The following is a 14,540-nucleotide window of genomic DNA, read 5'->3' as shown; positions in this document are numbered from 1 at the left end:
AAATTACTTTTTGAAGTTTATTTTTAAACTCTTTAAGGGCAACTCGAGAGTAGTCTTTATTCTAGGTCTTACTCGTCCTGGGATATCTAGTGATCATTTCATGTATTCATTGAAGTTTCTTCCCTTTGGCTGGAGGAAACTCGAATGAGTTCTGGCCCCACGTGTGCTCTGGGAAGTGTGTGTTTTATAGTTTCTCCTGTTTATTCTAAGAACAACCAGAGTTGTTTGAGACTGGTCTATGTTCTCCCCTGTGCCTTTACAGATTGGAATTCATCCAAAGACTTAGGAGGACCCAGATTCACATTTCAGGAAGTCTTTCTCTGTTTAACTGTCTTCTCATAGACAGTCTCCAGAAATCCTGTCCACATGGCTTTACCAAACTAGTATGGTTGCTTCTTCAGTGAACAAGATTACAGAACACTGTTTGGGTTCCCTTCCCAGGGACACAATTTGGAAATTGCCTTTAGGCAGAAAAGTCTGGAGTACTGTAGGACTTAACCTCATTTGTGTGATTTTTCTCAGAGATTGAGTCCTGTGCAGTCTGTTTTCTGATGTCTGAGAATAGTCACTGTATTTTGCCCACTTTTTTGGCTGTTTACTATGGGAATGTAATTCTGGACAGTAACCTGCTCATAGCTGGAATCCAAGTGCACTGTTTTAGTTTACTCCTTGCTCTTACTTTGTCCTGCTGGATACATCCTTTAGAAATTCTTTCAGAGAGAGGCTGTGGTTGGTAAATTTTCCGAGTTCTTGAATTCTGAAAAGTTTGTAGTCCTAAAATTTGAGAGGGTGTGGTTATTGAATTTGTAGGTTCTGAGTTATTTTCCTTTGAACTTGGAATATGTTGTTTGTCTGTTTCCTTCTATACAGTGTTGCTGATGAGAAACCTGTTTTTATTATGATCCTTGTTACTTTGTAGGAAACCTTTTTTTAAGGACCTTATGATATCTAGTAAAATTTTCTCTTTATTCTCACTTTTCTGAAATTTTTGATGTGTCCATCCAGTGTGATGGATTAATTTTTAGAATATGTCCAGCTTTTCTCTTAAGCCCTTTTTAATCCGAAGGCTTTGTCTTTTTAACTTCTGAGAAATGCTGTCCTATTATTTCCTAGAATATTGCCTCTCACCGGTAGATACTGAATGTTGAGCTTTTTACTCTAGCTGCCATTTTTAACTTCTCTAATTTCTATATCTTTATATGCTATATCTATATATGCTTCACTGTTGTCTGAGAGAATTTCTCTGTTCTGTCTTCACTTTAATTTGCTCTTCACCTGTTCTATTAATTCTACTGATCAACCTTTTAATTTCTTTGATTGCTATTTGAGGATATCATTTATACTTTCGTGTGTTTTGTACTTGTACTCAGTCTTTTATCTATTTCTTTGTAAATTCTTTTCTGAGTGAGTTTTGGTTCTTTTTAAATTTTTTATTTTTTTTTAAATGTTTATTTTTGAGAGAGATTGCGTGGGTATTAAGTGGGAGAGGGGCAGAGAGAGAGAGAGAGAGAGAGAGACAGAGGATCTGAAGCAGGCTCTTTGCTGACAGCATAGTTCAGGGCTCGAACTAATGAACCATGAGATCATGACCTGAGCCGAAGTCAGGTGCTTAACTGACCGAGCCACCCAGATGCCCTGGTGCTTTTTTTTTTTTTAAGTGGCTTTGACTTTTTTTCAGTGTTTATAATAAGTGTTTCTTGGTTATGTTTTCAACTTTGTATCTGATATTTTTTCTTAGACTGTATGAATTATGTTTTACTATTATCTGTTTATAGCAAAGGGCTCTAGGCCTCTTATTTATTCCACGTTTCAGTATGGGCAGCTCAATTTTATGTTTATGATTAAAAATTTTTGTTGACATATAATTCATATAACATAAAACCATTTTAAAGTATATAATATCTTTTAGTATATTCACAAATGTTGGGCATCCATTACTGTTACCTAATTCCAGAACTTGGAATGAAATGAAACCTATACCTCATAGTAGTTAATCCCAATTCCCCCCTTCCCTCCATCCCCTGGCAACCACTAATCTACTTTCTGTCTCTATTGATTTGTTTCTTACAGACATTTTATATAAACAGAATCACAAAATATGTGCCCTTTTATGTCTGTTTGTATTTAACATAGTATTATGTTTTCTAGGTTCATCTAGGTTGTAGCGTATATCGTTAGTACTTCAGTCTTTTTTATGATTGAATAATATCCCACAGTATAGATATACCACATTTTGTTGATCCATTCATGAGTCACTGGGCATTTGGATTCCTTCTGGTTTTTGGCTATTGTGAATAACACTACTTTGAAAATTTGTGTACAAAGTTTTGTGTATGGACATATACCTTGTGTATATACCTAGGAGTGGAATTCCTGGGTTATTTGGCATTTCTGGGTATAAATGCCTGTTTATGATTGTTAGCATTAATGGACTACTTTTGAAAAGAAGGTTTTGTTTTTTCAACAAAGAGTCAAAAGTAGGAAAATAAACATAAAAGCACCCACCTAGAATGATGGAGAGTGTTACTCTTACCTAGCAGATTGAATCTCTGGACTCAGGTCTCTTCGTTTGTAAATTTTCATGGATTTAACCGAATGGCTTTTGTGGCCCTGCTAGCTTACTGATTTTGAATTTAATTTGGAATGATTTTTAAGATTTCATATTGAGCACATGAGTTTGAGATCTTACTATTTGAGTAATCTGGAGTGGGAGTTACTTATAATGCATGTTCCAGTAGAATGAGGGAAATGTAGACTGAACACAAAATTTCATTTTGAATTCTTCTGAACGATACTCGATTAAAATGTTGATGGTTAGGTTTAAGAGGAAAAATTAGATCAGTGAAGGACTGAAATCATCATTGCTGCTTCTTTCCACACTTAGCAGCCCGTCACTGCCTCTGTGTATTGATACTTGGTTTAATTTCACGATGCTTTTCAATTTTTGGCTAATAATTAATTTATGATTATTTCCCTATTAGGAATTTGCAGTCCCTGATTATCGTTCTTCTCATCTTGAAGTCAGCCAGGCGTCACAGCTCTTGCAGCAGCAGCAGCAACAGCAGCTTCGCAGACGACCTTCCTTGCTCTCAGAATTTCACCCAGGTTCTGACAGGTAATGGGGTTCTTTTGTGTTTCCATCTAGGATGCACCTTCTGTGGTGTGTGTATACTCACTTCATAAGTGTGCCATTAAATTTAACGTTACTTTTCCTCGATAATTTTATTAACCAAGCTGCGAGTGGTCACTTATTTATATATTGGGCTCTTTTATATCTGATGATCTTTTGGAGTAGTTATCATAATAGTTAAAAAAAAAAACTCCTCAAACTTGTTTCCAGAGTTCACAGTTGGTGCTGTGTAGTGGGAAGTCTGGTGGACTAGGTTTGCATTCTGGTCAGCTTATGGCCTTGGTCATATGTGTAAACTGGTGTTTTCGGTTTCGGCGGCATTTTAGAAGCACCTTGGTTTTTAAACTTGATGCCCACGCCCCATCTCAGAATTATTAAATCCGTTCCTGGGATTGGGCCCAGGCGTTCGTGTGGGTCTAGAGTTTCCCAGGTCATTCTCATTTGCAACGAGGGTTGCAAATTCCTGATTTAGATTCTTTAAGCCTTAGTTTTCTCACCTGTAATAATGAGACTAGTAATGAGATTGTCCTCAAAGGATAGTCTGGGATCAGGTGATGTTGGCCTGTTCACGGAAGGCTCTCACTTCCGCAGTGTCCCTTACCATCTCTGCTCTCTTGTGCCATTTTCACTCTTAATCTAAAGTATAATAACTACTTTTTATTAAATTGCCTTTCTGCCTTTCTTGTCTTAGCAATTTTGTAAAGAACCTGATTTCCTATTATAAAGATATGTTTACTGTTTAGGTTTTAAGATGATAAAAGGAGTGAAATTATTTGGCTGTGTTTAAAATTGTTATAAAATACGTTCCTTGGTGAAGGTTGTGGAGGGAATTCAGACCGCTCTCCTCCGTCATATCTAGCAAATACATAAAAATAGCTTTTCGAAAAGTGGCTAGAACCCACCCTGTATAAAGCAGGAAAGGCATACAGCCACTGCCATAAACTTGGGAAAATGGCATTTAAGGAAGGAATTAGAGGAATCTTGCACCTAGTTCCTACTTCTCCTCTCAAAGAAGCAGTGTTGAAGAAAGAAGGAGGGTCAATAAAATCCTAAGATTTCTCGGAAATACTCCCTAATTTGAGAAAATGTGAATAGTTAGGGTGTAGTGGTAGTGAACTGTTTGCTTGGGAACCCCTCTTGCGCCATCTCGCAGGAGGGGCGGGCACGGTGTGCCATTTTCCAAAGTGATGAGCTGAAGCCCTCAGGACTGGTTTACGCATCTGGCTTGTAGGGCGGGCCAGGATCCTCGAGAAAGGCAACATAGCCCCAACCAAGTTTTCTTCTCCTTTGCCCCATTTCCCTATTCCCTCAGCTATAGAAAAGCATGTAGAAAGCCAACGCCAGTCCCCTGTCTGCAGACAAATGCCAAGCAAAGTGGATGAGCAAGGAAAAGGCACGCATACCATTTTATAGCGAAGAGAAAGTCTGGGTAGGGCTGCATGTGACATCCCTGAGCAGGAGGGTAATGAAGCCATGGACAGGGCAAAGGTATTCCTGGAAGAGAAAATTAAAGAAGGCAATACAGAGTGTCAAAAACAAAGCGCCCGGTGTGTAAGAAGACAAAACAATGAAGAAATTGCCCCCTAAGTGCTATACACTGTAGGCGAACTTAAAACCTTTTAAAAAGAAGATATTTGACAACAGTACAAGACAACCCAATGAGATAAAATGAAAGATTGGACATTCCAGTTCCCCCAGGCCCACCATTATAAATTCAGTATATAAAATATAAAAAAGCAAGGAATAAAACAGCTGTGGCTAGAAGTTAGACCTTTGTCATGTGAGAAAGTCCAGAGACAATCAGAGTGGATGCAGAAGAAAAGAATAAAATTAAAGCAATTATAAAGCAGTTGATAAATTCAAACCATCCAAAATTTCATGAGAATGTGTGTTTCTGAGGTGGAAAACCTGTCAAGGAAAGGAAGTAATAATTGATAATTTTAAAGTGAAGGAAGAACTCTGTAGATGGATAAGGCATATTTTGCTCCAAGGATAATTACACAGAATGATCAGTATCAGGACAGAACTTGGCTCATTTATCATGGTTCAAGGGTAAGTAAAAGAATCAGGAATTCAGGAAGCAAAAGAAATCCTTGACAGGGAAGAACAAGTCTGGCTTCAAGCAACTACAGGATAGAAGATAGGGGAGCAGTAGCTACAAAGTTCGGAGGAAAAGAAATGAGATCCAAGAATATTATGTACCACTCAAGTTTAAGAATAAAAGCGACAGGCGGACAGTCTTAGACTGAAAACTTAAACTTCTTGGAAGAATTTTAGGTGATAGAATCCAGCCAAAGAATGGAAGCCATGGTAAAAGGACTGTAGTAAGCCACACACCGTTTTAAGTAAAAAGTCCATGTGAGACATCTGGACGAATTATGGTTCCATAACTGAACGTCAATAGCAAATCTTGACAAAGTAATAGTAACGTAACTACAGGATCTAGAGGTATTGTAGGTATTGGGAGACGTTTAAAGGTACGCACTTGAAGATTGTGTCTATAGTAATCTGATACTTCTAAAATGGAAATGTTAGGCTTATAAAAAAAAAAATCCCATCTTAATGCTTTTCATAGTTTTCCCCTTATCCTTTAGCAATCTTTTAGGAATGAATTTCTTGTGGTAAAGGAGCAATTCCTTCCAATTTAAGCTTTATTTCATTTTATTTTTTTCTCCTAATACCTATATAAAAACAAACCAAATATTCTTCACTTAAAGTTTTATTTTTGCCTGTGTATCCATTTACCCATATGTAAAAATAAAGTGATGTCTGGGTACAGGATTCACCCAGTTTTAGCATTGTTTCCATGTGGTGGAGTTTAGGGCAATTTGCTGCCTAGTTTTATTATGTGTTCCTGGAATTTTTTTGGTTAGTGAATGTCTATCATTTTATAAACCATACTCTTAAAATATGAGTCATTTCTGGGCGAAATGTCATCAGTCATATTTTCTAGATTTCATTGGAAAAATTAGTCCACATAATTAGAGTATTTGGATATTTAGATAAAAAATTGCAGAACAGCTTAAGGTAGTTTCAGATATTATAAAAGATTCACCAAAATTCAGATCATTGGTTTTCCCTTGAGCAACAAAAGAAGAAGCCAAATCATGCTTCTACATTTGAAAATTTAGGCGAACTAAATATCCATAGCTAGGAAAAAATAAAATCTACTGATGTAATCCTAGATGTGTTTTGAATAGCTATGAACTTTATGACATGTTCCCCCTGACGAGAGTTATCTTTTCCTTAAAATTAAAATGATAAGGTATAGGTATATTACAGTAAAAAGCCCATTTAAAAACTTTAATTTGTTTTAAACGTATTTAAAAATGGTACTAAGAGGTCAAGGAAGTCCGTGAGATGTAGGAACTTTTAAGTTTAAGAGTGTACAGAGATTTTTAGTATGAAAATCTGATGTTTGTTTTTTCTTTATATGCCTCATTTGTCCAGTCATCGATTGATAAATATTTGAGTTTTCACTTTTTGATTGTTATGAGTAATGCTGCTAGGAGCACTCATGCACAAGTTTTCATGTGACCATGAATTTTCCTTTCTCTTGGGAATATGCCCAGGAGTGGAATTGCTGTATCATATGGTAGTTCTCTGTTTGTTTGCCGTTTGAGAAATTACTAGACTGTTTCCAAAGTGGCTATACCTTTCCACGGGTGTTAGTTTTTAAAAGGCAAATACGTTCACTTAAGATGGAGATTTCATACTTAACTCCACCAGGACTCCAGTATAAAACTGTATTTGTTTTCACAAAGATTTTCATACGGTTCACTTAAAATTTTTTGAAGTTTTAAACGTGAAATTAGATATTTACCTGTTTATCCATGAATAGTTTTGCTCTTGTAAAAAGGATGGGCAAACTGAAATGGGAAATAGCCTGATGTCTTGATGGCAAGAGAGCTGTGTATACTCGATGTCTGTCCTAATTGTCCTGTGTACCGGTTGCCGTATGCTCTCCTCCAGTGCTAGGTGTACTGTACCTTCTGGCTTTGGGAAATGTCACAGGCAGATTCACTAGAGGTAACATGTAATACTTGGAAGTTAACTTTTGTAGGTGGAGGGGACAACCGAGGACCGAAATCCAGCTCGGGCAGTCTGCCAGGTCCTGTGTACCAGAGGGTTGCCTTTGCTTATGCAGGTTGCACACACAGTTTTCTTGCAGGCCGGCAGTGGCCCTCATTCTAAGTGCTGTGTTGAGGGGCGTGGCCTTTAACTGGCACTGGATGCTTGTGTCTGACAGATTACCTCTGGCTGCTCTGTGGAGGGTGGATTTGAGGTGGATAGACTGGAGGCAGAGAGAACATGGAGAGAGTGAGCCTGAGATAGGACAGTGAAACAGAGACAAGACAGGCTGGAGTAAGTTAGGAGGGAAGGCTGCCAAGTCCTCGCAATTGGCAAAGATGAGGGAGGAGACCTGGATGAATCCTGGCTTTCCAGCTTATGGCTGTTGGTTCCGTGGCTGTGACAGTGTGATAGAGATTAAGGAAAGAGCAACGAAGGTGAGACAACTCGAGTTTGGTGCAAATTAAGCTTGAGGTACCTGTGACACATCCAGCTGGAGATGTATCTTGCATGCGCGGGGGCCGATCTGGGTTTAAAGGTCCAGATCGGTGCTTGTGATCCAAGGGAGGGTGGAAAGTGAGAGGGCAGCTGTTCAAAGGTGAACCCAGAGGGTCCCCAACAGGTAAAGATACTATGAGGCGGAAGCCTCTGAAGGAGAGAGAGGAAGGAAAAGGACTGAAACAGTGGTCTTCAAACCTGTTGCTTGCATATTTCTTAAAAGAACTTTGAAAAGCTATATTGTACATTTTTAAGTTGACATTTAGAAGTTTCCTAAGTTTTAAAAGATGGATATAATTTGCCATATTGAAAGTATTGACATTTTAAGGCAAAACTGCTGCAATACAGTTTTAAAATTATCTGACAGAATCTAAATACCATAGTGATTTGGTACCATCATCCACTTAAAATGACACTATGTATGAACAAACTCGTCTTTAACAAAACTTCTCTTTCTGTTCCTTATTTTCTCGGAGCTCATGTGTTCATTCTTCTTTTTTCACAAAATTTATCCTCACGTGAGTCGCTTTGGTTATTCCGAGTCCTTTATCGATCAACCCATCTTACTTCTATTTAACAACAAAAATATGGGAAAACATCTGTTTCTAAAAGATGCTCTATTTTAAGAAACTTCTTTTTTTTCTTCTTTTATTCTCAAGTTCGTTAACATACAGTGTAGTCTTGGCTTCAGGAGTAGAACCCAGTGATTCATCTCTTACATAAGATGCCCAGTGCTCATCCTGAAAAGTGCCCTCCTTAATGCCCACCATCCATCTAACCCATCCCCCCCCACCCACCTCCCTCATTCTCTGTATTTAAGGGTCTCTTATGGTTTGCTTCCCTCTGTGTTTTTATCTTATTTTTGCTTCCCTTCCCCTATGTTCATCTGTTACGTTTCTCAAATTCCACATATGAGTGAAATCATGTGATATCTGTCTTTCTCTGACTTATTTTGTTTAGAATAATACCCTCCAGTTCCATCCACGTTGCTGCAGATAGCAAGATTTCATTGTTTTGTTTTGTTTTTATCACCAAGTAATATTCCATTGTGTACATAAACCACATCTTCTTCATCCATTCATCAGTTGATGGCCATTGGGTTTTTTTCCATAATTTGCTATTGTTGAGAGTGCTGCTATAAACATTGGGGTGCATGCGCCCCTTTGAGTCAGCATTTTTATACCCTTTGGATAAATACCTTGTAGTGTAATTGCTGGGTCTTAGGGTAGTTCTATTTTTAACTTTTTGAGGAACCTCCACACTGTTTTCCAGAGTGGCTGCACCAGTTTGCATTTCCACCAGCAGTGCAAGAGGGTTCCTCTTTCTCCGTATCCTTGCCAACATCTGTTTAAAAAAACTTCTGGATGGAAATATTATAAGATTGATCAAAGCAGCAATCATTTACGAAAATGAGAAACAAATTGATCAAATATAAGTAAAATTTCATGGAAATGCATCCATGCATTAATGAGATAGATGATGGCTGTTTTCAAAGTATCACTTATTGATAGAATGAAGGCAGCCATGTACTCTGTTCTTATTTTTTATTCTGATGAAGGTGCCAAGAAACCTTATTCATAAAAGTAGTTTGTTATGAGGTATATGCCCTAAATCACTTCTTTATCTAAGATGAAAATGTTAGTTAATGCCTTAAATTCTTCAATTTTGTTGAAGGCAGAAATTTGGGAACTGCTGGCTTGTCAAAGGAGCTCTGGAGGCATTTATACTTTGGGGGACAGTGCTCCAGTATAAGGTCCAGGAAGGGTGAGCCTTAAGCTTTTTGTGTGTGCAAAATGGCAATTGTGAGAGAGAAGCAGAAAAGAACTACAGGTTTGTTTTCCAGCAGGTCAGTTTAAGTAAAGACTGTGTAAGGAAGCTCAGCATCGTCGGAGGTGGGCTATTTTAAACCGATCTGTGCTCGGATCCCCTGTGGAAAACAGACTCTGACAACCAGGGCCGATCATGTCCTGGAAACCAAGAGGTAGAAGAGTTTCAGGAAGGAAGGAGTAAGTCAAGTATAAAATGTGGCAGATAGGTCAGCGTATGTCTAAAAATACTCTTTTGCTTTCAGTATTAGGAGGTCATTGCTGACTTTAGTGCGTGGTGAGTACTTGTAATAAAATGAAATGATGGGTCAGTTAAGTCCGAGTGCAGTGAGTTGAGTGAATGGGAAAAGAGTGAACTGTTGAAAAAGAGCAAAGGTCACCTTCTCAAGTGGTTCTAAGCTTCAAAAATAAAATTATATGCTAGAATTTCCTAGGCTAGTCTTTATTAATAATGATTCCAAGAATTAACTTGCATGTGACCTTTTTTACTGTGGTAAAATGTATGTAACACAGATTTACCATTTTAACCATTTTTAGATGTTCCAGTTTAGTGGCATTAAGTGCACAACAGGATTTTGTAACCATCACCACTATTTCCAGAACGTTTTCATTGCCCCAAAGAGAAACTCTGTTCCCATTAGGCAATAATCCCCCTTCCTCCTCTGCCCCCAGTCCCCGGTAACCTCTAATGTACCTTCTTTCTCTCTGCATTTGCCTCTTTGAATTACTTCATATAAACGGAGCCACACAGTAATTGTCCTTTTGTATCTGGCTTATTTCACTTAGTGTAATGTTTTAAGGTTTATCCATATTGTAGTGTATGTGTCAGAACTTTATTCCTTTTTGTGGCAGAATAATAGTCCACATAGTGGACTGTATTACCACTATACAGCGCCATATATAAATGTGGATGTAGATACCACATTTTGTTCATCCATTTATCTGTCAACGGACATGGGTTGTTTCCACTTTTTGACAGTTGTGAGTAATGCCGCTTGAATGTTGGTGTACAAGTATCTGAGTCCGTTTTCAATACCTTGGTGTCTGAGTCCCTGTTTTCAGTACTTAGGGATATATACCTTATATACCTAGGTGGAATTGCTGTGTCATATGTCATATGTCTATATTTAGCTTTTCGAAGAACTGCAAAAGTTTCCCACGGTGGCTGTACAGTTTTACATTCCCACGCAGTAGTGTGCAAGGTTCTAATTTTTCTGCATCTTTGTAAACACTTGTTCTTTTTTTTTCTTTTTTTTCCAAACAAGTCTAGCCAAACAGTACCTCAGTTTGGTTTTGATTTGTGTTCCCATAATAACGAATGATGTTGAGCATCTTTTCATGTGTGCGTTGGTCATTTGTATGTCTTTGGAGAAATGTCTGTTCACATCATTTGCCTCTTTCTTTCTTTCTTTCTTTCTTTCTTTCTTTCTTTCTTTCTTCCTCCTCTTCCTCCTCTTCCTCCTCTTCCTCCTCTTCCTCCTCTTCCTCCTCTTCCTCCTCTTCCTCCTCCTCCTCCTCCTCCTCCTCTTCTTCTTCTTCTTCTTCATCTTCATCTTCTTCTTCAGGTTCTCTTTTTATTGTTCAGTTGTGGGAAGGCCATTAATATTCTGGATATTAAAAGCTTATCAAATACATGGTTTGCAGGTAATTTCTCCCATTTTGTGGGTTTTCTTTTCAGTCTCTTGATAGTTTTGATGAAGCCTAGTTTACCAGTTTTTTTTTTTTTTTTTTTTTTTTTTCTCCCCTTCTTTCTTTTGTTGCCTGGGCTTTTGGTGTGATATCCAAGAATTCATTGCAAAATCCAACATCGGGAAGACTTCTCCCTATATTTTTTTCCTAGGAGTTTTAGAGTTTTAGGTCTTATCTTTTAAATCTGTAATCTGTTTTGAGTTGATTTTTGTAGGTGGTCTATGATAAGGGTCCAGCCTCTTTCTTTTGCATGTGGGGATCCAGATTCCCCTGCACCATTTGTTGAAGAGATTGTTTCTTCCTCTTTGAATGGTCTTGGCACACTTGTTAAAAGTCACCGACCACTGATGTGAGTTAATTTCTGGGCGTTCAGTTCTCTTCCCTTGGTCTGTACGTCTAACCTTAGGGCAGTATCACTCTTGATTACTCTTGATTACTGTAGGTTCATAGTAAGTTTTGAAATTGTGAAGCGTGAGTTCTTCTAACTTTGTATTTCTCTTCCAAAATTGCTTTGGCTCTTTGGGGGGTCCCTTGAGATTCCATATGAATTTTGTGGTGGGTTTTTCTGTTTCTCCAAAACACGCCACTGGCATTTGGATAGAAATTACATTGAATCCATAGATAGCTTTGTGTAGTATTGTCGTCTTAACCATATTAAGTCTTTCGGTACATGAGCATGGGCTGTCTTATCTGACTATTTAGATTTTCCTTAGTTTCTTCCGCAATGTTTTGTGGTTTTCACTGTGTAAGTCTTGGGCCTCCTTGGTCAAATTTATCCCTAGCTTTTATTCTTTTGGATGCTACTATAAATGGAATTATTTTCTTAATTTCATTTTCAGACTGTTCATTGCTGATATATAGAAATACAACTGATTTTTGCGTGTTGAATTTGTATCCTGTAGCTTTGCATTATTCATTTATTAACTCTTATTAACTTTTCTTGGTCGATTCTGTCGGTTTTTCTACCTATGGGATCATGTCATCTGAATAGAAATACTTTTGTTTCTTCCTTTCAGATTTGGAGTCCTTTTATTTCTTTTTCTCGCCTAATGCTCTGATGAGAACCCCCAGTCCCATATTGAATACAAGCGGCAAAAGCAGCCGTCCTCATTTTGTTCCTAAGTCTTCCTGCTCCAGTAGTTTTTGTGATGTCATTGCGAATTTTACGAAAGGAATAGGATTTATGTCGTGAGTGAGCATTCAGATTTTTGGAATGTAATAATTTTATAGACCTCAGGGTTTATTTCATCATCTCTTCTAAAAAGGAAGGCCAGTGGTGATCCTTTTCATCGAGAAATATTTTGTGAGATGTTCGTTTAAAGCTTGGCCCACAAAGTAAAGTGTTGCTTCTGTAAATACTTTTATAGGAAAGGGAAAGTGAAATTAATGAACACCCACACGTAGTACTCTGTACAGTACCCCACTGAAAGGAATCAAAGGCAGATTCGTGACTTGCAAGACACTTACGGACTTGCAGAAACTAGACAGAATCCGTATTTTGGAATTTCCAAGCAATGTTACATTTTCACTCAAGACACTTGTCTTAATAATACCTCACAACTCAAGTCACTTATGTTTCCATGTACAACTACTGGGAGATTTGTTTCCTGCTTGTTTTATTATTGGTTCCTAATGGTAGCCGCTTTTCCGGTTTAGATCATACTAAATTCAGTTATTATGCCATAGGTTTAAAAATTGTATTTTAGGGGTATCCTTCAGCAACTTAGAAGTTTCTGCAAATGGAAATCTTTTGTTATGTCTTTCACTTCTTTACCACTACCGTTCTCACCTCCCCTGAAGGAAGTCTTCTATTAGAATTAGAAGCTTAGGGGCGCCTGGGTGACTCAGTTGGTTAAGCGTCCAACTTCAGCTCAGGTCACGATGTCACGATTCGTGAGTTCGAGCTCCGCGTGGGGCCCTGTGCTGACAGCTCATTGCTTGGAGCCTGCTTTGGATTCTGTGTGTCCCTCTGTCTGCTCCTTCCTTCTTATGCTCTTTCTCTCAAAAGTAAATAAACAGTAAAAATAACTTAATGAAAAAAAGAATTGGCAGTTTAATAGCACTTTATATCTATTCTTCTGGGGTGCAGGAAGGGGGGGCAGGGATTCACTTTAAAAGTAAGCATAATTTTCACATTTCTTTTAAAGTCCAACCAGGGGTGTTAGCAGGAAGTTGTACATCATTTAAAACATTTCAAGTGTTTCTTTTCTTTTTATGTAATAGGCCTCAAGAAAGGAGAACTGGATATGAGCAGTTTCACCCAGGGCCATCCCCAGTGGATCATGATTCACTGGAATCCAAGCGGCCACGTCTGGAACAGGTTTCTGATTCCCATTTCCAGCGTGTCAGTGCTGCGGTCTTACCTTTAGTGCACACGCTGCCAGAAGGGTTGAGGTCTTCTGCAGACGCTAAGAAGGTAAATATTTGTTCTCTTACCCTGTGGAGTTGTCGGTCTGTGATGTTTATTTAGCCATATTCGGGCACAGTGCCCAAAAGAAAGTCCGATTGTGCCAGTCTCTAAAGGTTAGTGCTATGGGAAAGTAAAAATTTTGTTAAACAAAACTGAAAACCACAGCCCGAGTGCTCCGGCCTTTTAAAGTCAGTACTTTTGCCTTTTTGGTAAATGAAAACAATCTGGGGACTGCTGTAAAGAAACATTGCTATTGAATAACTCTCAAGCATTTTTGTACTGGCTTGCTGGGCTATAAAATGTGGTCAGTGGTTCTTAAGACAACCACAGTTTTGTTAAACTTAAATTTAAGAGAATCCCCTTAAAGTCAGTTGCAGTTTATTGACTTGCTCTATAAGAGAAAAGACATTTTAGGTGAGGTTTGTCTGTGCTTATAGGTTTTATAAAGAGAAATAAATTGTTCTTATAATTTATGTAAAAAGTAGTTTCTTTAGAAAACTTGCCAATACGGAGGAAAATTATGTATAGTTCTATATGTTGGAGAGAAATACGTACTTTTAATATATAGCTATATTTTGTGACATTTTTCAACAAAGTATACTGTGAATTTATGAGAAGGTTCTATTAAGATCAAATCTCTTTTCCTCTTGTCTTATTGTTTCTTGCCTTTTGTGAAATGCATGTGTGTGCATTATGCCCTTATTTTGTTGTTGAGGTTATTTTTTTTTAACTGTGTATTTTGCTTACCATTAAATCTGCAGATTGGGAAGTACCTGGCACTTAGTAGGTACTGAATAAATATTTGTTTTAGGAAGAATAAACTAATTTTTTGATACTCTTTTAACAGTGTAGTGTTAACCTTTTTGCTATCCCCGTCCCCCTTCCCATTTTGTTGGCAAATATCTCTTCCCTAATG

At 37.9% G+C, this 14,540-nt stretch overlaps 1 protein-coding gene across 17 annotated transcripts in view; it reads left to right on the top strand.

The window, feature by feature from the left end:
* Positions 1-14,540, top strand: part of NCOR1 (nuclear receptor corepressor 1) — a 159,450-nt gene that overhangs the window by 29,277 nt on the left and 115,633 nt on the right. For all 17 annotated transcript variants that reach the window (XM_049638033.1, XM_049638047.1, XM_049638045.1 and 14 more), the window contains exons 3-4: positions 2,982-3,115; positions 13,438-13,630. In XM_049638033.1, the coding sequence (XP_049493990.1) occupies positions 2,982-3,115; positions 13,438-13,630 (327 nt within the window). The remainder of the gene's footprint in view (positions 1-2,981; positions 3,116-13,437; positions 13,631-14,540) is intronic.

Source organism: Panthera uncia, chromosome E1 (genome assembly GCF_023721935.1).
Source record: "Panthera uncia isolate 11264 chromosome E1, Puncia_PCG_1.0, whole genome shotgun sequence".
Lineage (NCBI taxonomy): Eukaryota > Metazoa > Chordata > Mammalia > Carnivora > Felidae > Panthera > Panthera uncia.
The sequence above is the reverse complement of the archived record's forward strand: the minus strand, read 5'-3'. Positions and strand labels throughout refer to the sequence as shown.